Raw genomic sequence first — 23,410 nt, 5'->3', positions numbered from 1 at the left:
GACAAACTTCACCCGAAAATAATTGAGGGGTGGGTGTTTGGATTGGACCCTGCTTTAAAAGCAAAAAAACAAAAACTGACAAAGCTTTTTATTTATTTATTTATTTATTTAAAATAGCCCTGTTAATGTCTGGAGACCATGCCGGAATAGCTGGATACTCTAAACGGTTTCCAAGAACCAATGTTATTTAAAAATCTATTTTGCAAAGAAAATGAACTTGGAAAACAGTATGTATCCAGGTTGAAGTCTTCAAAGCTGCTCAAGGGTGTTTAGATGCCCATTTCCCATTAAAACGGGATTTAAAATCCCACTCTTCTATTTGAACTTGCCTACAAATGGTGGTGTTTGCAGTTTTGTTGCAGCTGTTTGGGTCCCAGGCCATGAGAGAAACAAGGTGAGTGATGGAACATTTTATTGGATCAACTTATTATGGTGCAAGCAACAAGCTTTCGAGCTTCAAAGAGCAGTTCCTCAGGTCCAGAGAAGGTCACCAAAGTGTCCAAGCTAAACACAAGGTGGGACAGATTATTAAGCATAAGGGATTCACACGTGCTGTAGGAGACCATTTAAAATGAAGTGTGAAATTAAGGGTTAGCAGGTAGGAGAGTGTGTTACAAATTGTAATGAGCCATAAAAACAGCATCTGCCCACTTCATTTCACATGGTTTTACCTCACACGGCCTTGTCTCTCACACAAGGCCTACACATGGCTTACACTCAGAACAGAGTTTAAGAGGGACAAACTTTGTGTGCACCCTTCCAGACGTGATTTGCACTAAGATGATAAGTCCCTCTGGGTCTCCCTGTGTAAGTGCTGTCTTGTCGGGCCTGCTCCTTTGAAGAACTAAGCGCATCCTGTAAAGGGCTGAGCACTCTCAGTTCCTGTTGACCTCAACTGGGCAATGAAGGCACTCTTTTGCAGGGCTTTTCTACATCTGAAAGTGAATGTGGATTACGGTAGAGTGTGAATTTAAAGCTCGACAGCTGTTCCTAATAACTCCACATGTGGACACTTATTCCAGAACAAAAATGCCTTGGCCCCACTGGGTTAAGCTCACTGGGAACAAAGCACTCGTTAGGCAATTCTACATATAGAAAAGCCTTTAGGCCTTGTCTAGGCAGAGAAGTTGCACCACTAGAGTCTCGTTTACACGCAAGTTAGGTCAACAGAGCTATGTTAAAAAACAAAAACAACAAAAAAACCCCCACACCCCAACCAAGGTAGCTATGCTGACCTAACCCACAGTACAGATGCAGCTATATTGACAGAAGAATGCTTCTGTCAACCTACCTACCATTGCTCAGGGAGGTGAAGTTCCCACACCAACAGAAAAACCCCTTCCCGCGGCGGAGGCTGCATCTACATTTCAGGGTTATGCCAGCATAGCTAGACAACACTGCTAAGATGGCAGAGTCTCTGGAGCGCACACATATTCTACAACCTTCCTTAAGTCAGTGGAAATTCTATTATGCCCACATATGTCCACACACACGTCTTTCCCATCAAATTTCCCCCAGGTCAGTATAGTGCCCAAAATCGCTGGTACTTTCCAAATGAGAAAATAAAATTAATACCCTGCAGACCCCAAGTTACCAGCAACTGCCCATCTCCGAAAAGCCACCAAGTTGGAAAGGGAAGAGCAGAGTGTCAAGAAATTATTCAGGAACCAGCTAAAAGCCAAAGGCAGGAGTGGAAGCATTGAGAACTCCAGTATTGTCAGCCCCAAGCATTCAAAGATTTGTGAGTTGGGCCCCAATAAATAATCATGAGGGTTTTTAAACAATAAATGCTGGGTTCTTTTTATTTCCTCCCTGTGTTTTGAGTCTTTATGTCACATTTTCTATCTTTCTTCCCACAACCACAAGGGCTTGAAACTTCCCCCCCTCCACACACACAATGAAAGCAGAGATTCTCAAGTAATCGACTCCAGCAGCTGGGGCTTTAATATCAAATATTGCAAGACAAGAGATTAAAAAAAATCCCCATCACGTCAGGTGGCAACACTAATCAGTGTGGGAGAGCAAATAAGCAAGATGTTCGGGAAACAGAAGTCATCGTGAGTCCACAACGCAGAGCCGCATGGAGGTCGTGTGTCATAGTTTGGTGTTTAAGACCTCTTGCAAAAAGATTTGTTGATACGGAGATGGAAATAAGCAAACAGTTTAATTCAGTATCATTTAGGGAGGCGTGTGATGTGTGGGTGTCACATTGTTTTAGTATATTAAAGCTTAGTGTTTTAACAAAGCTGGGGATTGACTGTACAGTAAATGCTGTGTTTGCTTTGAGATGTTTCCGTATACGTAGATTAGTTGTTTCTCTTAATAGTACGGTAATAGTGGTTCTACATAAAAGCATGCATGAATATAAAACATTTCCTAAACCTGATAAGACAAGTCTGCCTCCTTTGCTCTTTCTAGTCTGGTTCAATTCAAATCCCTGTCAGGAGAATAATTATACCAACCCTAGCCTAAAGGGAGTGTGTGAAATAAACACATCCAGCAAATAGAGTCAGTTTTACATACAGGTAAATATTTTCATTTTCCCAAAGCCATCAGCATCCAGACAGCTAACCACTCCACTGCACATCACTTAAAGCATCCTTTAGGGAACAAGTCTTACAGAACTTAAGGGAAACTTAGAACATTTGGATTGAATTTTTAAACCGGCATCTACAGTTCTATAGCAGGGATAATGCTGCTTTATATTCCACAGGATTTGAAAGTCATTTCTAGAGAACCCTGTTTCTTCTAGACTTATCAATTCTATGGGGCTTTTCCATAAGGGATACCATATACATGTATGCAGAATAATGTATTAGTTTAGGCTGGCAAGTTAGGTACTCATTTAATTTCAACGAAGTCATAGGTATGCTTGGAAGGATTCGAGTTTTATTGATAAACGTTGGTAAACATTGATTTCACCCCACACACACAAACCAAGGTTCCATCGATACTCTGCCTATCTGTAAATTTTGAGTAAGCAAAATGTTGTTTGAGAACTTCTTAGAATATAATTTAAGGCTATTTACTTTGTACATTTAGACACGTGATGCTGCTGCTGTGTTTTAATGGTTATAAACCGTTAACTGTTAGAATCTCAACTTCTGTCATTAAGCCATTATGGTCTGACCCCCACCTCTCCACAGTCTGAAACGTGCGCACACACACGCTTCCTGCAACTGTGGAAGTTTAAAATAGTGAAAAGTCAGAAAAAAATGCTTAAAAACATCAATATTTTCCGAAGTTATTTAAAAAGATTGAATTCTGCCAACCCTAGTCCTAGACATCAAGATGCAGAGGGCCCACCAGAGCAGCCCGTCCAACCTTCTGCATATCACAGGCCACCGACACCCCCTCAGCACCCACACACTCAATCCAAAAACCAGAATATTACAGCCCCCGGGAGACTAGACTATTATGTGCCACAGGCAGAGAATAAGCAGGAGTGAGGTGCACCAAGGCTCGAGGACCCCAGAAGCAGCTGACTATTGTTGACAAAACCGTGGACTGTAGACATGGCCTTAGTCAACCCACAAGAAAAAAATTTTACAAGATGATTTTGAAAGAGCAAGGTGTGGCTTGCAGCCTCCCCATAATCCCCCTGCCCTCTAGTTACTAGTATAGAGGGGGCACTCGAGTTTTTAAACTGTCTCACCTTTCTACCTTTGGCTCAGAGCTGGTCTTGATGACAAACAAGGAAGAACTCCAGTCGTAAGTCCATGCTAGTGCTCCCATTGGTACTAGATCAACGGTGGGAGGAGAATTCGCAGCACTGATTATAGTTCTGTGCGACACCACTACCAAGGTCCTCTGAATCTTGCTCCAGCAGACAGCAGCGAGGGGCTGATAAATGCAGAGTTAAATATGCGCACACCACAACCACCACCACAACCCATGGTCAATTGTTTTAGACATCTTTGGGACAGTCACTAACTCCCAAGAAAGCAGGAAAGGGCAAAAACTATTTTTTTTTAAGTTTTTTACAATTCACAGTCTCAACCCAACCTTAACACTTTGTTGTTCTACAGATCTTCCGTCCCAGATGTCAAAGCGCTCTACAATCTAATCAATTTCATCTCGCAGCCCACCTGAGAGGCAGGAAAGCATTATTCCTCCCCTACCCACCAATTTTGAAGATAGATGGGCAGAGGCACAGAAAAGCAAAGTGACTTGCTGAAGATCAAACAACAAGCCTGTGGCAAAGCCAGGGACAGAACCCAGATCTCCTCATGCTGTGGTTTTACCCCAAGACCATCTTTAAGTCAATTTCCCTTTCCAGCCTACTTTGTTAACAGGATTGAAGGCGCATATGCCATAGCAGGACATTTCCTAGAGGCAAAGACTCTTATAAGGATTAGCACCCTGCACTGGGCCTTTTATTTATACACAGCTAAACCTCTATAACTGCACTCATGCTAATAATCCACCAAAATCTTTCAGACAACACACAGTCACCCTGTGGAACTCATTGCCACAAGAGGTAACTGAGGCCAAGAGCTTAGCAGGATGCAAAAAAAGGGTTGGATTAAAAAAAGGAGTATTTAAAAACACATCAGTAAGAATAAAAAAGAAAAAGCAAAAAGGGAATTTTAGAAGGGATATAAACGCTCATGCTTCAGGGCAGAAGTCACTCTCTCAGGAACTGGGTCAGGATGGAAATTTCCCTGGGGACAAGTTATCCTAAAACTGCTTACTACAGGGTTCCTTCCACCTTCCTCTGATGCTGAAAGGACTAGCCATGGCTGGAGATGGGATACTGGTCTAACCTGGACCACAACTCTAATCAGATATCTGTAGAAGCCAGTCTGCGGTGGTGCATTAGGGGGCTGCTTCAGATGCCCGGGTGTGCACATATTTCCAACTGCTAGCTGCACCCCGTAACCAGCGGCAGACTTTCCATCAGCCCGGTGACAAGAACTGTACAGATATTTTCCATGTAGTTTTGAAGTAGCTGGTTAGAGTGTACACTCAAAGGGACTTCCCCAGAGAAACACTGCTCAGTTACATGATGAGTCACTCCCGGGCAAAATGCTTCACACTGAACCTTCTCCTCCCTCCCCATCTATATATGGTCAAGAAAAGGGCTGCGTTAAACCCTTCCCCGCTGCCAGTCCACAATGCGTGGCTTAGCAAGGGTGGCGTCCAACAGAATGGGATAAAGGAGGTTAAAACATGAGTAACGTGATTTAGTCATAATGAGCATCAAATAGCCTTGAAAAAGCAGGAGTCCTATTTGCCTTTTGGTCCTTTAACAGCAGCGATTGCGTTCACGCCAACACTAGACATTTAAATAAATAAATACCTGGCTTTTCTATAGCGCTTTTCATCAGCACATCTCAACATGCCTCTCAAAAGGTGGTCAGTATCTTGATCCTCATTAGAGCCCTGCAAACCAACCTCAACTCGACTCCAAGTGTCGCGTCCAGGCTGGGCTGGCTTTCCTCCTCAGGCCAGCGGGCATGGCTACGTGTCCCACTCCTGTGAGCTGCCACCATCTTGCTGCGCGTGGTCCTGAATGAACATATCTGCCGAGGGATGGCAGCCTCTCTCACCCCGCAGAACACTGCATGGGGCGGGGATGCAGGAGCGGAGCATGCAGCCAGGCCAACCCTGGGTGGGTAGAGAGACGACAGTGACTCAGGGTCAGCAGGGAGGGGTCAGGCTCAAAAAACGATATAACCGTCTCAGGCTTGGGTCCGGGTCAGGGCTTTCAAAAAAAAAATAAATAAAAAAAAAAAAAATCAAGCCTGAGCAGACCACTTGTAAAATGAGGCACAGAGGGGTGAAACTGATGGGGAAACTGAGGCACAGAGGGGTGAAGCAACTTGCCCAAGGTCACCCAACAGGCCAGTGGCAGAGCTGGGAATAGTACCCAAGTCTCTTAAGACCCAGTAGTCCCGTGCCTCTATCCATCAGGCCATACTCCCTCCCCCTTTTTTCTAGAAGTGAATTGCATCCTTCTCTTAGTGAAAAGATGAGCTCACCCATCAATTGGTTCTCTGCTTCTAATGCACTCGTCACCCTGATAGCTCAGTATCATGTTTCACAAACCTAGCTGCCAGTCTTAGATTAGTCCCTTGGTGGGTTCTTCCCTCTTTTTAAAAAAAAAAAAAAAAAAAAAAAAAGTCAGATGCTCTAATGTTTCCTATTGATCATTTCATGTATTTTACATGTGCCTGATCAAAGTCTAGTAGGGTGCCTAACTCCCTTAGGCCCCTTATTTTTGAAGGGGTGAACCGGGGAGCGGAGAAGCGTAGGGCGTGCTCCTCAAACCCCTAGTTTGGCTTAGCGTGGGGTGGGAAGCGGGAGGGTTTGGCTGTGAAAACTGCCAGAGCCTTTCAAAAAGGCTCTCAAAACAAGCTGCACATCAGCTGAAAATAAATAAATAAATAAAATAAACCACCACCCTCCTCCTTCCCAGAGATACAGCCAAAAGTACATGAAACAGGGAAAACTGAAGTGAGGGCAACTTGCTGTATAAAGAGCCCAACCCACTCATTTAGGGAAGCCGAGACGAGACAGCAAACAACTGAAAGGGGAGGTTGATCCCCAAGCCAGTGGAGTTCCTCTGGACTGACCAACCACAACTGGAGCCTTGTCTGTTTGGTGGGGAGGTTTTTCCACCATGGAGCTGCACTGCTGCAGCTTATCCCAGTTTGAATCCAGGATAAGCCACTCCAGGTGCCCCCTTTTAAAAAAAAACAAAACCCCAAACCCCACAGTAGTGCAACACATCTACACTAGGGCTTTGCACGGGTGCAGTTATACTAGTGCAAACATCACCAGGGTGGAGAAGTCTTGAGAATCAAATTTGGTTCATAGTAAACAGCTTGCATAGATTTGGGCAGATTTTTCACACACCTCCTACTTAATTGGAGCACAGAAGTGTTATGGAAAGCTAATACAACTTGCTCTCTTAAGTCACTTGGGCACGTTTGAAAAACACCGCCCTTTGCATTACATGGCAGTTACGGAACTCAGCTCCCTACTCTAGGGATACTTCTCATTTCTCTAGTCCCTTCCACAGAGGGCCTCAAAGCGCTTTACAAACCATAGCAGAGTCAAGCTCACCACTTCACTTTACAGTGGGGAAACTGAGGCACGGGTGGTTAAAGGGTTGCTTTTCAGAGGTTCTGAACTCTCACAGCCTATTGGCTTCAAAATTAAGTTGTACGTGCCCAGCACTTCTGAAAATAATCAAGTGCTTAGGTCTTATCTAAACAGAAAACTTGCACCGAGTTCAATTAAAATTGATTATGTTGCTTTAGTTACATCAGGGCAAACCTCTGCATGGACACTGAAATCAGTTTACCCCACACCAACTTTAGTGACAAAGTAAGTAAGAGGCTTACTCAGTCACACAGCAAGTCGGGGGAGAGCTAGAAAAGCAGAACCCAGGAGTCCTGGCTCCTAATCTCATGTTATCCACTATATAATCATTCTTGGCTTTCTGATTCTCTTGGAAGGTCACCACCGGTTTTTACAAGAAACATTCACATGCCGCCATCGTGGCTTGACACAGTAATGGAGAGCAAGTTTATTTCACTATCAGTCGGGCTTCAGGGGGAAGCAGGCAGTAGGGGAGACCCAGCAGTTCCGTTCTGAGCAACTGCTAACATTGGAGTGGGTGAAGTCACGCGGTTATTGTTCTCTGGCCTTGTAACACCCTCAGGGTTGCGATACAGAAATCAATCACCTTTTGCAGTCCCTGGGTTACTTAAGCCGCAAGCCATTAGTAGGTGTACACAGGGCATCCCAAACGCAAAGGAATCCAGGAGCTTCTGCTTTCTTGAGCCAGATAATGCTAGACCATCTTTACCTATGTGGTTCCGGCTAGACACATGGCAGCAACAATCAGTAGCATCCTACAGCCTCTCTTCTTCTGTATGTACGAACGTGCACGTCCACTGCCCTTAAAGGGAGGCTACAAAAATGTCCAAGTCTGAATGGTCTTAAAAGCAAGAATTTTCCACCCACCAATGTGCTTTGCTGAATTCAGTCTTGGAAACTTGCCTACTGAACTCAACCCTTCTACTCTTCTAGCTCCAGCCTCTGGCCGAGCCTCCTACTGCTGGAGCCTTCTCCACTCTAGACCTTGCCATCTGAAACTGGCTCCACTGAGCTCTGGATCAAGCCCTTAGGGCAAAGCCCAGTGAAGGTCTTGCCACCGTCCTCCAATGGGCTTTAGATTAGGCCACAGCTCTCCAGGTCATCTGATATGACCGTGGGTCCCATTCTGCTTCACCCTGCGTCTTGCCCAGCGTGGGTGTGAAATGCTACCTTCTATACCCTCTTTGCAGCCATCCACATGACCACACAAGGTGCGGGACAATGAGAGTCAGAGGGACCTGATTCCTTACTATCCATCTCTGCTTATTATGTAATTCTGCAAATTGCTAGGGATCTAGCTTGAATGGAAAAGACAGTATGGAAGACGAAATAAAAGCTGCATTGCACTGCATAGTGGTGGACAGGCTACGATACAGTTAACACAACAGAGAGGCTGTTTCTCCGTAGGTATGTTCATAAAGGACCTGTTTCAAAAGCCATTGTTCATCACCCACATGTTCCTGGCTGGTGAAGCCAGAATACTGTGGCAGGCAATGGTTTCAGAGACAGATTTTCAGAAACCGACGTGTCCATAAATGTCACTTGTAAGATACGACATAAGGCGGAGTGGTTTCATTTGACATCTGCTTTTCCCTTGAGATTAAGGAGGACTAATAGCTTAAGTCTTAGGTCTTCATGGGCTCCTACCACTAAATCCCAAACTTCAGTCCTCTCCCTAAATCATTTGCTCAGTAGAGCCAAGCCGTCTGGACCCCAGCTAAACGCCACATGCATAAAGCGAATGCCCTAAAAGTTAAAAAGGGAATGGGATGCATCGGCCCTTCTGGAGGGCTGCATTTCTCAATTAGGTGAAGCAGGAATAGAAAGGTATTTATACAAAAAGAGCTAAAGAGCACTTCTTCACAGACCCTGTACAAGAACAAGTACGGTCATTCCTCTTAGGCAGTGGGCATAAATATGTAGCTTACGCTAACTGGGCCAGATGCACAGCTGGTGTAAATTGCCGATTTACAATAGCTCAAGATCTGGCCCAGTGTTATGTCTGCTGAGATTCCCACTCACACCTTCAAGGTTCTGCACCTCTTCCCTCCTGCTCTCCTCCTCATTCCCTTTGCTTTGATCACATCTGTCCTTTGTCCCTTTCCCCTCCCACCTGCATGCCTTCTTCCATGTTGCTTCTTCCACATGGAACAGCATCCCTCTGGTTATGCACCAAACCTTTTCCTTCAAATCTCTCCCCCGAAAAGCACGCTTCTGCATTTTCCGTGCAATGCCCACCTTCTTTCAAGTTCAACTGGAGTCTCATGCATTATTTGTGTCTGCTCTACGTCGTGTCTGAATGAGATGAGAGAAGCACATCAGGACAGGACCACGTCACCACAGGGCTGTACGACACCAAATGCATCGATGGGACCCATAATTAGCAACTTATTAGGGTTTCATATTAGTACATGGGTTGTGCATACACACATGCAAAATTTCAGTGTGTCATTCTGGGCCCCAGAATTTCCTCACCAAATAACGCAACCTTTTGCGTGAAAACTGATCTTCGTCAGAACTGAATTCTGAGAGCCCGAATCTCTGCTTCTAAAAGAGGACCTTTCCTGTACTGAAGTGGAACCTATTTAAACACCAAAAAGGTTCCTATTTGAAAGTGGCAAAAAGCAGCAGAATTTCAGAGTTATTTTACCTGGAAATTGGAGCAATACAGCTGATCTGAACCAAAATACTTTTTTGTTGTTGTTTTTAAATTAAGTTGTGAATATTTCACTCAGCCCTGCAGTGGAAATAGGAAATTATACTGGAACTAAAGCTACTGAGATGTAACGACAACCTATACACACAGCATTACACAAATATTATCTCACAATTGTATCAATAATGCTCCCTTTTAGGAAAAAAAAGTAACACTAATACATAATTACTGCTGTATCCCACCCAAATTAAACCCGTATTTGACAGTGTCCTGTAATGACATCTGTGTTTGCAAACCCACAGCTTCAATAAAGTCCATCCGTGGAGATGTCATTGCAAAAGTAGGCCTAGGTGTATTGCAGTAATTCCCAGAAGCTCCAGCAGAGAGCAGGGCCCCACTCTGCGAGGCACTGTGGAGACACAGCTCAAGAGCCCCTGTTGCAAAGAATTTACCCTTTAAGTAGACAGAGAGAGGCAAAAAGTGGTGAAGTGACATGTTCAAGGAGACGCAGTAGAGCCAGGATTAGAACATCTCCCGACTCCCAGTTCAGCATCGTATCCAGCAGGTCACACTACCTCTCTAAATCAGGCCTGGGCTCTGCTAAAAACCTGCCTCCAGATGGTCCAGGCTGAACGGAAGAGCACGTAGGTTTAAGTGTAGGGTCCCGACTGAGTCTTGGAGGCCCAGCATGCTTGTGGAAAGGAGTCCTACTGACCACCCTCAGCCACCTTTGGGTCCACACACACCCATGCTCAGTAGGAAAGCCACTCTGCAGGAGACAGCTGTGTGCAGAGTTCACTTCTTTAAAGAAGGCTCTGATCTAAGAAGTGAAGAGTCAGAATCCCATCACTGGCCACCCCTTACCTCCCTGGGGAAACTTGAGATTAAGCAACCAGGTCATCAGCTCAAAACTAGCAAATGGCAGAGAATAAGCTAAGGAGTGGGGAGAACCCTCAAGAACAGGCTTTCCCTTTTCAGAGAGTATTTGGACTTAAAGTTTACTAATCAGAATGGCTGCCATTCACACTCCTGGCAAGTCTGGACGGAATGGTCAAACAAACGAAGGCCACATGCTTATGCTTTCTAAGAGGATTGCTAGTTGTACACATGGTTGTGTGACACAGGCAAATAGGAACGGGGATGAGAGTGAGCTCTCTCATTTGTGACCTGAGCAAGGACTTATTTCAACTCACATCAAGAGATGGAAAGCGAGTGGACTGAACCACCTGGAGCATCTTTGCACTGACCAGAAAGCCACACACTAGAGGGGTGGAAAGAGAAAAAAAAGGGGGGTGGGGTGGAGGAGATGATAATCTCAAGGTTAAGGCACCGGAATGGGATACGGGGAATGAACTCTCATTCCCAGGTCTGCCAGACTCCTTTGGCCTGGTGACGATCCAGCACAAGGAGGCCCTGATGCTTGCAGACACTAGCAGCTACTCTAAGAAATGTGTCACCACCACTTGTAAATTCTCATTCACACTGAACAGCTGGGTGCTGCTGAGTGCTCAGCCCTTTAAAAAAACAAACAGGTCACTTATTTAGGAGCCTAAACATAGGCACCTGCTTTGGGAAACCCTGGCTCTACCCACACCCCTCCCCCTCGCTCCACTTTATTAATCCTTGCTATTGTAACTCTGGAGCCAGCCATTCAAAATACATAAGGCAGCATCCCATAGTTGAGGCGAACCAGCACTAAAAGCAGCAGTCTTTAAATATCACACATCTACAAGCATTGTAACGCAGCTGGCCTGAGCAGGGCTAGGCGCAGACACCTGCAATCTAAAAGTCGTCACATTGCTAGAAATGCAGCAATTTACATGTTTTCCCCTCCCCTCCCCTGTTTAATTCCTGCAGCTGGTGGGAAAGCAAAGGAAGCTTTGCCCAGCCCCTCCTAGGCCCCAGTTCAGCAAAGTACTTCAGAATGCCTGTAGTCCCACTGGCGATATTAAAGTTGGGCATGAACTTAAATACTTTCCTGAATCGGAGCTCTTTTCACAGGTGCCGAGAGCCTACCGCTCCCATTTACTTCCACTGGAACAGGCGAGGCTGAGCCCCCCTGGAAAAAAAGAAATCAGACCCAAGTTCTTTTCTACCCCAAGTGTTAAGAGTCCTCGTGGCTACACTGATTTCCCGAGTTCCCATAATGGGAATGGTTTCAAAAAGTAGAGATTAGACTAGGTCCTAGGCAAAGCGAAGCCCAAAGCTCTAGCAGGAAAGCAAATTCCACCTGCTTTCCAGAGACTCTGCCCTGCGCTCATATGCTGCACGCTCTGGTTCAGGGTATCACAGACACTTCCTCCCAGCCCATCACATGCCAAGCCACAGCGCTGATGTGGACAGCCTCTTTCCAACAGTTTTCTTCCCTCCCCCAGATAAAAGCCATGAAGTGACAAGGAAGGGAAGCAGCTAAAAAAAGATGTCCTCTGCGGAGGAGGAGGAGAAGGAGGACGACTGGCTCCGGGAATGCCGCGAACTGCATGGCACGGAGAGATATGCTGACGCACTGGGGCTTGCAAGAGCTGTTTTGCCTCCACATGCACAAAACAACCACCACCGAGAGGATGTGCACACAAACAGGTGCACGGAGGATGTGAAAATAATGAGATTTCCCATGCTTGGGAATCAGCACAGACCTGCCCATCGCTCTCTCCCTGCCATGGGCCAGGAAGTAGCTGTGATGCACCCCGTGACCACCGCTACAGTGCCCCCTAGCTGTACGGCCTCACAGGTGTACACACGGCTGGACTCAACATGCCCCTCCCAAATGACTGGCGCCAATGTATAAGGCTTCCTGCAATGTGATGGAAGGGTGTCCATCACCCTAGTATCAAGGCAGTGTTCATAGAGTTTTAGCTCAAGGAATGACCAGTCCCCATCCGGTTTTAAACCCGAATGTCTAGCAGGCGCCCATGCTCTGAGCAGTAGCTCCCAGGGTAAGATTCTAATGGAGCATTACACGCAAGCGTTTGCACATGGGCATCTCAGACAGGCAGCCCAATGTCTGGCTAGTTGTGCCTGCAACACCAAGCTGGAAGCCTTCCAAGCAGCGGCCACGGCTTCCAGCAATGTAGCGAGAACAGCCTGTCCAACAGGACAGCAGAGGCCCCCACGAAAGCTGGAAATGGAAAGGCTGCCCCAAAAACGGCAGCTGACGTGGCAGGGGAGGGGCAGTGAAAACCTTCCCTTGAGAGCCATTCTAGAAATGAGCAGAGGTTTAGTGGCACAGGCGTGAAACGGTGCACGTGTGCCTGTGGTTACGTGTACATACATACATGCCTGCTCAACTGTCACGTTAAACTGAGCCACGATGGCCAACACAACAAGATTCGGGACTGCGCTGCTCACCATCACAGCGACCACCTGCAAGAGGTGATTCAGGGAGGGCGCTAAGCTGCGGCGTAAGGGGTCCCAGCTGGTCTCTGGCCAGAAAGGGAGGATGGCTAAAGATGGGGCAGGAGGAGGAGGAGGAGGAGGAGGAGGAGAAGAGTGGTCAGATTCCCAGTATCTTACAAGAGAAGCTTTCCCCTACCGCATGCAGAACACACAGAGAAATAAAATGTTATGGCCACTCCTGCATTCAGATATGCAAAAGGCCCCACACACTAGTGCCTAGAGAAATATAGCAAAGCCCATTCCATTCCCCCGCCTCCTTCACATTCGCTTGCATTTCCAACAGTCACTGCTTCCCCAGATGTTGATTATGTCGGGGTAAACATGCTAGAAGTCTGGTTACTACTAACTCGCGATGCGGAGAAGGAAACTATCCACACAGTGCTGTCAAAAGCACACAGCAAACAGCCTTCTTGCTAACTTCTCCTGGTTCCAATGATCTCCGGTGTTATCTGTAACAAGGGGAGGTGCAGCTTCTCTTCAAGCTGTCTCTTTAATTTCCTGGGGATACGGTGAAGTGTCCTCGGGGTGGGCTTTGACGGCACGGCTTTGAGTCACATAACGCACATTATCAGTTAACAGGAAACTGGCTCTGAACATACTGTGACGTGTTCAATTTGCCCACTCCCTTTCAGGTGTCACCTACTTCCACGAGGGATGTTTTGGGGATTGAGGCTGGGGTATAGGATCTGGCAGCGACTGGCAAGGACTTTTGCTCTGCATTTGATGAACACAATCTCTCCAACGGTACCTGCTGTTACTGATCAGATCACACCATGACAAGTCTCACTTGGGAGTTCGGCTTACACATCGGCTGCCGGCTTGCAGCGTCAAGTGGGGAAGAAATTGTAAATGGTTTCCCATGCCCCTGGACTCAAATGGGGAGAGAGGAAAAGCTCTGCAATGGCAGGTCTCATTCTCCCCCTTCCAAGTCACTCAAGCAGTGCCTCAGGGCATTCAGCTGCAACAAGGCGCGATAGCACTGGGGTTCGTGGTGGTGTTCTCCCCGGTGCATCTCACAGACCAGTGCACTTATTTGTGACATCTGCCTGGAGGAAGAAGTTTCAGTGTCCTGGGCCACACAAGACCTGGTTGTTAACAGCCACAGCATGTAAATCCATCAGCGACATTTCCCATCTCAAGCTCTAAAATTAGAATCTGTGTTTCCACCCATTCACCACATTTGATTAACCCGAAACCCAGGTCAGCCACTTAGCGAGTCACTTGTGTGAACATCACAGCATCTCCTTCACATCACAGGCTTGCACTCAGACTTGAGCTTTCATTTGGCGCCTTGCTAGATCATAGCAGCTGGATGTTTGCACTCAGCAGTGGTGTAAAGACATGGATACGTCCACCTCAAATTCGGTGGAGTCTTAGGACTCTGACATTAGAGGGATTAAAGGTCAGGGAGTGCCGCTCAGCCAGATGGGCTGTTTGGCTGAGGGGTCCCATCTCTGCCTTCACCTACAGTGCAAACTCCTAACTCATTAGATGAAATCTTGCAGTCTGGTTCTTAGCTGGTGCTAGTCAGCATCACTCCACTGGAGTCCTCTACACCAGCCAACAACCTAGCCTGCAGCAGATACGTCTAGTAAGTGCAGTCATGCTATGAAAGGTTTGAGAAAGGTCTAGAGGGGGAAGTGGGGAGGCACACCAAGCATTCACACTGAGCAAACAGTTTATTGGGGGGCGGGGAGAGGAGGGAAGGAGAGAGAAAGAACAGCTCCCTATGGGAAAGCATCCACATTGTTGAAACCACTAAAGGCACTAATGGACAACCCTATTGTCAGTCTCTGCAGAGAAGACCCAATGGGCCGTGGAGACAGAGCTCATTCTTGTCCCCTAGAGGTGGCCCGTCTAGGTCAGGGTTGAGATGCATCAATGGGGCAGCCTATGCTGTCCCTGTGCTCAAGGTGAGAGGAGGACTTTAGTCCCTATGACCATCCAGCTGGTACTTTTCACATCAGGAACTCACACAGAACAGGCCACAGGTGGGACAACAGCACGGAGTAAGCAATGAGCACAACTGGACCTTTCATTGGTACTGGAGCAAGTTTTCTCCGTTTCTGGCGAGAGGCTATTCGGACCCCCAGTCTGCATGTACATAAAGCAACGTCCGTGCGTGCAAGCCATCAGGTAGCCAGGGCAGGGTTTTCAGGAGAAGGACCAGCTTCCATCTCAGACAGCCAACTGTCACTGCAACTCTTCCCATGGGATTAGGGCAGAATGCTCCAGAAACGTGGGTGAGGATTATACTGCTGCAGAAGCAGCTCTCCCTCTCTCTAAAAGACATTGCTTTAAGAACATGCATCTTATTACTCCCCCGCCAGACACAACATAGCCCACTCCCTCCATTTAGCTGATTAGCATAAAAAGCAGATCTTCTTAGCGCAAACCCAGGTTCTTATCCATGCTCGTGTTCCCAAGCACTGTAGGGCTACATGCAAAGTTTGGATGGAAAGTGACCTAGGAGAAGGATGGGTCCCATTGGTATGGTGATAGCTTGGAGGCATGGTAGACCTGGCTTTGTTTCCCTGCTCTGACAAGCTCCTTGCTGTGACTTCAGACAGACTATAAGTGATTTGCCCCAGTTAATAACAGCAATTCCCTACCTCAGAGGGCTGAGAGAAAAACAATGGTTGTGAGGTGCTCAGTTCAAGTGTAGTGTGAATACCCAAGATAAATAGATCGAGAGGCATATAAGTGGATGGTGAGCCAGGGGTCTATTTGTAGACCACTTTTGCAAGTGGAAAAAGGTGTCAAAGATTCATACTGGGATTTTGATACCCTGCTTCTTTCCTCTCCTCACCAAACACACAGAAAGCCTGGACCTGTATAGGCAATATGTAAACTATGGGGACTACAGGCTTCCTGCAGCCCTATAGGAAATCACATTAAATGTGTTTTAAGGATGGATTTCAGAGCCGAGATGCTAATACGACTGGCACGCTGCATACCACCAAGAGACACACTGCTTGCTAGACTCCAGTACAGACTTTGTATGTCGTCTGTACAATGGATAGACCGTGACCAACAGGAGCAAAAAAATAAAAAAATAAAAAAGAAAGAGCTCAACCCAAGGGAGTTTTGGAGATCTCACAGGAAAAGGCCATGGCTTTGCTTGACTCTAGATTGGCTCCCTGATGAAGGGGAGAAACTGGTCTAATGTAGCCCAGCCCGAACGTATAAAACACGGTATGTCAGTAGAACAGCGTATCATCATCCGCCACCTGTATTAGCAGGAAAAGAATTACAGCTGAGATTTTCAAAGCAGCCTAGAGGATTTAGACCCATCATACTTTAAAATTAATGGAGGGGCAACTAAATCCTCTAAGCCACTTTAAACATATCAACTACCCACAAAAAAGCTGAAGGAATAATTTAGCTGATAAATGTTTACCTCTTCCCGTTAGCAAATTGTCCACAAGTATTTTGTAATTTAAAATTTGATATTCAGAATTACTGACCAAATAAAACCGGTCAACTCTCCAATCTGCAAGTTTCTGTGTTATATTATACACCAAGTAAACTTCATATCCCCAATAGGACTGCATTTTAACCTCAAGCTAAGGTGGAACTACACAGCTAAGAGACTAAAACAAGCATCTCAATTATTGGGAGATTTACCAGCCTGTATGTTACAGATGCTCTTGTTCCCATGGAAATGAAGTTGTGTACACACCTGGCAGAAAGTTGGGGCATTAAAAACCTATAAAACGGCTTGGTTGCCACTTGAGTGACACGTCCCATTGTGGAACAGAAAGTTATTTGTTTAGCTGCTTTGCCATGACCCGATGAAGCAGAATGCAGCAAGGTAGGAGCTGAGACTCCGGGAGGCAGGTGACGAGAGGGAACGAAGTGGCTTTTGCAAGGCACTAAATAGATTTTAGGATGAGCTAATGAGAGCTAAGCTGGTGAGAGCCCTGGGTTGCTCTTATGGCGAAATGGACAGCATGTTAACTTACTGAAAAGTAACCACAGTCCAGACCTCTAAAGAGGGTTACAATCCATCCACACCCAGATCAAACCACTAATTTTGGAGTAAAATCTAAGCATGCTCAGTGTCATGTTCTGAGGTGAGGGTCTATGCCTGCAGAGCCCAATTTCACAACGATCTGGCTGCATTTAGCCGATTCAAAATTTCTTATTCCAGCCCACCTCCCCCCCAAGTGAATTTAGTATATGACTTGATACTCACACTTACTTCATCCACCTGCTCCGATGGAGAGAGAGAGAGAGAGAGAGAGAGAGTTTCCCCCCTTTCCGGTCGATTTCGCTCACATGCAGCTGCTTTCACAGTTTAAGTTGCTTTGGGTCTAGACTGCTTTTCTAAACTGCATTTGCAAGGACTCTTGGAGTTTCTTCTGATGCATTTTATGAGTATTTGAAAAGTTCAGCCCTACACATTCAGCCCTCTGAAGCGGCAAAGCCCATATGCAGGCACTGTGGCTGATCATTAAGGAAAATGAAACTTGACTACAGTGCATGGCTAAGCGTTCTAAACAAAGTAACAATGAATGCAATATTGCTACACAGTAATAATACATGCCATTATATGTATGTTAGATCACACACACAGTAAGCGCCTCAGGGCAGGGACCACCTCTCCCATGTGGTGTACACCAGTGGATCTCAACCAGGAGATCATGTACCGGTGGGGCTACACAGAGGGCTTCTGGCGGAGGACACCATCCACTCATACCTAGATATTTGCCTAGTTTTACAACAGGCTACATAAAAAGCACCAGGGAAGTCAGTACAAACTAAAATTTCATACAGACAATGACTTGTTTATCCGGCTCCATCTACCTTACACTGAAGTGTAAGTACAATATTAATAGCCCAATTGATTCATTTTATAACTATATCGTAAAAATGAGAAAGGGGGCAATTTTGCAGTACTAGTGCGGCTGGGACACTTTTGTATTTTTAGGTCTGATTTTGTAAGTAAGTCGTTTTTAAGCGAGGTGAAACTTGGGGGTACACAAGACGGATCAGGCTGCTGAAAAGGGTACAGTTATCTGGAAAGATTGAGAGCCCGTGGCGTACAGCACCACGCACCCAGTCTGTGCTAATCGTACAAATAAAGTTGCTCACACACTTTCCTAACACTAGTGAAAAAACCCACAAGGAAAGCCAAGCATCTGACACCCCATTTCCACTGTAGAAATCTTATACCTCCAAGGAAACTAGAACCTACTCATGGACAACATTAATTATTCTCATTGCAATAGTGCATACACAGTGCTAAGCGCTGGTCCATTTGCACAAGTGGAAGAGGTTATAGGACCTGAACTACATATAAGTTATACAATCTTCTCCCTTTTGCTTTGCTCTGACTCAAGAGCATCTTCTTTGTTGAAACACAGAAGCTACAGACATGTAGAGCCATTCTCCTACCTCACCATAGCGGTCAAAGCTCGCCAGCCCCAGGAGCATACAGAGAGTCCTTAGTCCACAAACCACAGAAGCTCAGAAAGGAGGCCGGGTTGTAAGGCACAAGAGGTGGGACTGTTCAATAGAGTTTGCTGTTCAACAGAGCTCCAGCCTCAGAGGTTTGGCCAAGGTGACGGAACTGGAGAAGTTTCGAATGAAGAGGTGACAGCTGAAGTTATTTACTAAAAACCAACCACCACCCAGCTTATTCTGGACAGGAGAGGGGGTGGAGAGAAGAAAAGGAAGTCATCTCATTCTTTTATCAGTGCAGAGCTGGCAGCTGTGAACGTAATGTTTAGAAGGGGCGGGAGGGTGTGAACACCATAAACAACACTTATCTGTCTAGTTCAAGGGCAATTGATGAGCGGCCTCCCGGCCAAATGTGGAGTGTGGCACTCCTGCATCAGGATGGACTTTCCTAGCGCACCCTCCTCACCTCTTCTTTAGAGAGCCAGGGCTACAGAATTCAACAGTGATTCCGCTCCTGCTAGGGGATCCCACAGGGTGGTTCCAAAAGAACCAGCAAAACCCATACAGGACAGGCAATGGAGAGGAAAGATGGGCTTGCGGTTCAAGCACTTGTGCCAGGACTTAGGAAACCTGGATTTACTTCCTGCCTGTGCCAGAAACTCCCTGCAGGAGATCAGGACAGTCTCTCCCACTGCCACCCCATTCCCCCATCTGTAAAACAAAGATAATAATTCTTCCTTTGTCTGCCTTGTCCTCTTACACTGCAGCTGTTTGGAGCAGGGAGTGTCTCGTACTGCGTGTTTAGACACAAAAGGGGGCTTCACTGGGCTCCTAAAATCCAGAGCCATTTCTACACAACCCGGCTTTGTCCGTCTCTCCTGACCTATATAGGACTTTTGCTAATGGGTTGACACCACAAAGCTCCCTTCTTAAGGGCTACAACCACCACTAGGGCAGGTGGAGAGCTGGTGCAAAAAGAGGCTGGATGCTGAGAGATTAGCCAAGCAAGAATTTTGGTCCCTTTAAAATTCTTGCAGCAGGACTGAACTGCAGTCAAGACAGGCATGACAACTCTGGCTGGCTCCAACCGGGCCTGGGCATCAGCTTCTAATCAGAGTAACTGATGAGCTGCGTAGGCCCCAGGGTAATTCCCATTTTGATCAAGTAGCGAGCAGGGCACGATCCTGCCAAAGAAGCGAAAAACCCAGACCTACCCACGCAGGGCACCTGGCCACCGGCTGCCAGTCCCAGCAACGCATCAATGGATTCAGAGCCATGGATAGTGACGTGATGGGAGAACTAAATCACCTACGAGCGAGACAGCTGGCAAAGGCCAAAACCCTGCCCATTGTTCATCTCCTTCACCCCAAGGGTTCGCACGGTGAAGGAAAACAAGCCTCCCCGGAACCCGCAGGGCTGGAGGACGGCTAAATATACATCAATCAGGGGATTAAATATCGAGGCATGCGGCAGCCTCTGCATGTGTGAGCGTTTAGTCCATTACCCGACAGGCACTTAGCGCAATTATGGTCGCTCTGTGGCAAGCCTTTAACGTGCCAACAGAGCAGTTGAGGCATAGAAGGGATTAGAGGGCAGCAAAACCTAACCACAGAACAGCTCTCAGGCATGGAGCGAGGGCTTTCAAGAAGAAGGGTGTGGGTGAGCTGGGAAACGCTCTGGAGCACGGGGCGGAGGTGGGGTTACATGCGATCAGCTCAGACGGGGAGTAATCCGAAGTGGATTCGAGTCAGGTTCCTGCACGGTGGGTCTGGCCAACAGCGCTTGGCATGGAAACTTCCCCTTGCAGCCTGAGGAGCAACCTTAATTCAAACAGCCTGTGTCATCAGAAAGGAGGGGAAAAGTGACGGACAGAATCAAACTTTGCCCGCGTGTGGCGTTAGACTCGGGGATGACTTTTGGGCGGGATGACTGGAATGAGACCCCAAGCCCCACAGACTTAAGCCCAGGCCCCACTTCTGTCCACACACATCTGTTGGTGGGGGTGGGTCCCACTGGGACTTGGGTCCAAGCCATGTCATTTTGTGGTGTGGACACAGCTTGTGCCGCAGATCTGCGTCAGAAAGTCTGAGCAGCGCGGTATGGATGTGAGAGACGCAGGGCCAGCCATTGTAAACCCAGTTTTTACAATGCAGTGCGGACGCTAAAGTGTGGGCTTGGAATGCCAAGTCCATAAACCCAGGTCCTATAGGTCTGGGCTTAGTATGCCATGCAGACATGACATACCCTACCCTTCAAGGCCATTTTCATCAGAGGATCTCAAAGCACTTCACAAAAGAAGGTTGCTTTCTCATTTTACATTTTGGGAAACTGAGGCACAAAAGAGGGGACGTGCCTCCCAGGGAGTCAGTGTGACAGGGCTGGGAATAGGTTCCAGGACTCCCTACCCTCATCACTACAGCTGGTCAGACATGTTGAGAAAAGTGGTGGGGGGGGGGGGGGTCCCATGTGAGAAAGAAACGCCGATTCGCTGAAACTGGGACTTACAGTGAAAACGTAACATTATTGCTAAAGCTTTGATTGGGAACTTCTCAGGTCCAGGATGGAACTTCAGATCAAAATGAGAGAGCGGGAGACCCACCCTTGAATAGCCAATGGTTAGACCACTCAACCAGGATGTGGGAAATCCAGGTTTAAGTACCTGGTCTGACCTGGGTAGAGCAGGGACTTGGAGCGGTCTCCAATATCCCAGATGAACGGTTTAAGAGCTGGGCTGTTGGCTACTGCGGCATGGGTGAGCATCTGTCTCAAGCTTTCACAACCCCCCCCCCGCCCCACAGAAAAGTTTTGGTTTCATTCTGCACTGGAATGGAAACGTGTCGAAACCTCAGAACTCTTCGTGAAATGGAATTCTGGTCTGCCACCAGCCAGGCTAGTCACACTGTCGGCTCATTTCATCTCCCCCCTCAGTCTCTCAGCTGGAATCAAAGCAGAGGAGCCAGCACCCAGGGATTTGCCAGAGACCACCATCCCCCAGTTTGGGAACTCTACTACAGCTGATTGCATGGGCTACTCCTGACAGCAGATCAGCCTTCACGTTTCCTCCCTCACCTGTGCCCCAAACACTGTAACCCCTGCCTTCCCTACACGCCAGAAAGTGTGGATGTGCCAAACGCCTAACCATGCTATCCAGCAGCCACCCACCTGTACCACGCCTGGGCCAGAAAAAACGGCAGGTTTGTGCCATCATCAGACCTGGCAGGGACTTTTGCTGAGGTTTCGTCATTCAGAAACAAGGAGCATTTACATAACTTTTTTTTTCCCCCTCCTGTCAGAGAATCTTCCAAATGGACTGAGCGCATTCAGCATCTGATTCAGGCAAGATATTCAGAGTCTACAAAGCGTCCAAACCTGGTAAATTCAGGGTTACCCCTGAATGGCCAGCAATTACACAAATAACTGCTCATTACACCGCAAAAGGCCAGACAGTTATTTTTCAGCAAAGGGAATTTGTGCTGCCAGACGCATAGAAAGAACGGCAGAAACATGAGCTAACCCCACTGGAGCAGGTAAGGCTAACCGGTAGCGGAGCATTAACTGCACCCTGTAGGTCTCTGCCCATGCTTCGGCTGGTTGAGCTATCCCTTCATGAACAAGGGGCTGAGTCCGCCTCTGACTTACACTGGTACAAACTAGCGCATCTTTAGTAGCGTCCAAGGCTTTACCCCTGATTCACACCCGCGTAAGGGAGACCAGAACGAGGCCCAATATTCATTATGATTTTAGCCCTTTTTCCTGGTCACAAGCTGTCTGTGCATCTAGCCCGATTTTCGTTCCACGTCTTTGTTCCTTTTGCCAAGGAGCATCTTTAGGGCAAAACACCCCTCTGCAGACAGCCTGCACAATGTCTGTGCACCACTTAGGTCTCCTAATCCCCACTATGCCATTTAATGCCCAGTGGCTTTATACACTTTGGATGGGACCTCTACACCGGGGTGAATTTCACCCCAACTGCTGGCATCAACTAGTCATTGTTTGCATCCACGTGACTGGTCACCTCTGCCACATAAAATGGGTTTTGCTCCCTGCCTGGATGACTGACATATTTCAAAATGACAAACCTTTCTGTGTCTCACGACGGACTCTGGAGGAGCCATCAGGGTTCACGGGCCTTTCCACAAGTACCTTTGCAGAAGGCACAGGAGCAGCACTGCTAAGCCCAAGCATTGAAAAAAGAAAAAAAAAAAAAAAGTCAAGAGTAAGGTCCCCTAAATGAAATCACGATTAAAACTGGAGGAGTTTTTTGTTTGCCTCTGTTTGAGCCTGGGTGCGCATGCACATCACATTTTCCAGATTTTCTCCACAACCATAAAGGCTAGAACTGTTAATATTCTCACATAATGTCAGGATTCTAGGAGTTGTTTGGGGTTTATCTTAAATCCCCAAACATTGTGGAACTCAACAAACCCCCCGAGAGTTGGCAACGCTGCGACAGAAACATAGGATCCACCCTATGGGATCAGACCCATGGTCCTTCTTGACCAGCTCGCCTGACGGACCGTGGCCAGCACCTCATGCTTCATAGGCCAGGGCTTTGCTCACAAATAGAGGAGAATAGGACCACACAAACACCTGCATGTTACTTAAGGATCCATGAGATTTCAATCCTGTTCTTTCCCAGGCATTTGTGTCCCCCCCATGCAGTTTATTATACAGTCAGTGCCACATGGGGAGAGGGGGAGCTCTCCCTAGAAAAGGGGTCCAGCTCCAGAGACCTAGCTTCTCCCTCACTGCAGGATGGTGCTTGAGGCTGGCATGTTGTCTTCTCCTATACCTTAAGGTTCACATACAAGACGGAGGTATTCCACTGAGATCAGCCCGGCC

General features: G+C 47.1%; 1 protein-coding gene across 8 annotated transcripts in view; it reads right to left on the bottom strand.

The window, feature by feature from the left end:
* LOC140900148 (tyrosine-protein phosphatase non-receptor type 11-like) overlaps nt 1-23,410 on the bottom strand; it is an 83,353-nt gene that overhangs the window by 38,475 nt on the left and 21,468 nt on the right. For 2 of the 8 annotated variants that reach the window (XM_073316877.1, XM_073316881.1), the window contains exon 1: nt 18,563-18,835. The exons of 1 other annotated variant lie outside the window; for it this stretch is intronic. In XM_073316877.1, the coding sequence (XP_073172978.1) occupies nt 18,563-18,570 (8 nt within the window). In that variant the 5' untranslated portion in view covers nt 18,571-18,835. Of the gene's footprint in view, nt 1-3,655; nt 3,844-4,766; nt 5,233-5,302; nt 5,611-17,366; nt 17,376-18,562; nt 18,836-23,410 lie in introns of those variants that run through there. 5 more of the 8 variants (XM_073316880.1, XM_073316873.1, XM_073316872.1 and 2 more) reach the window with 5 other exon arrangements.

Source organism: Lepidochelys kempii, chromosome 18 (assembly GCF_965140265.1).
Source record: "Lepidochelys kempii isolate rLepKem1 chromosome 18, rLepKem1.hap2, whole genome shotgun sequence".
Taxonomy (NCBI): Eukaryota; Metazoa; Chordata; order Testudines; family Cheloniidae; genus Lepidochelys; species Lepidochelys kempii.
The sequence above is the reverse complement of the archived record's forward strand: the minus strand, read 5'-3'. Positions and strand labels throughout refer to the sequence as shown.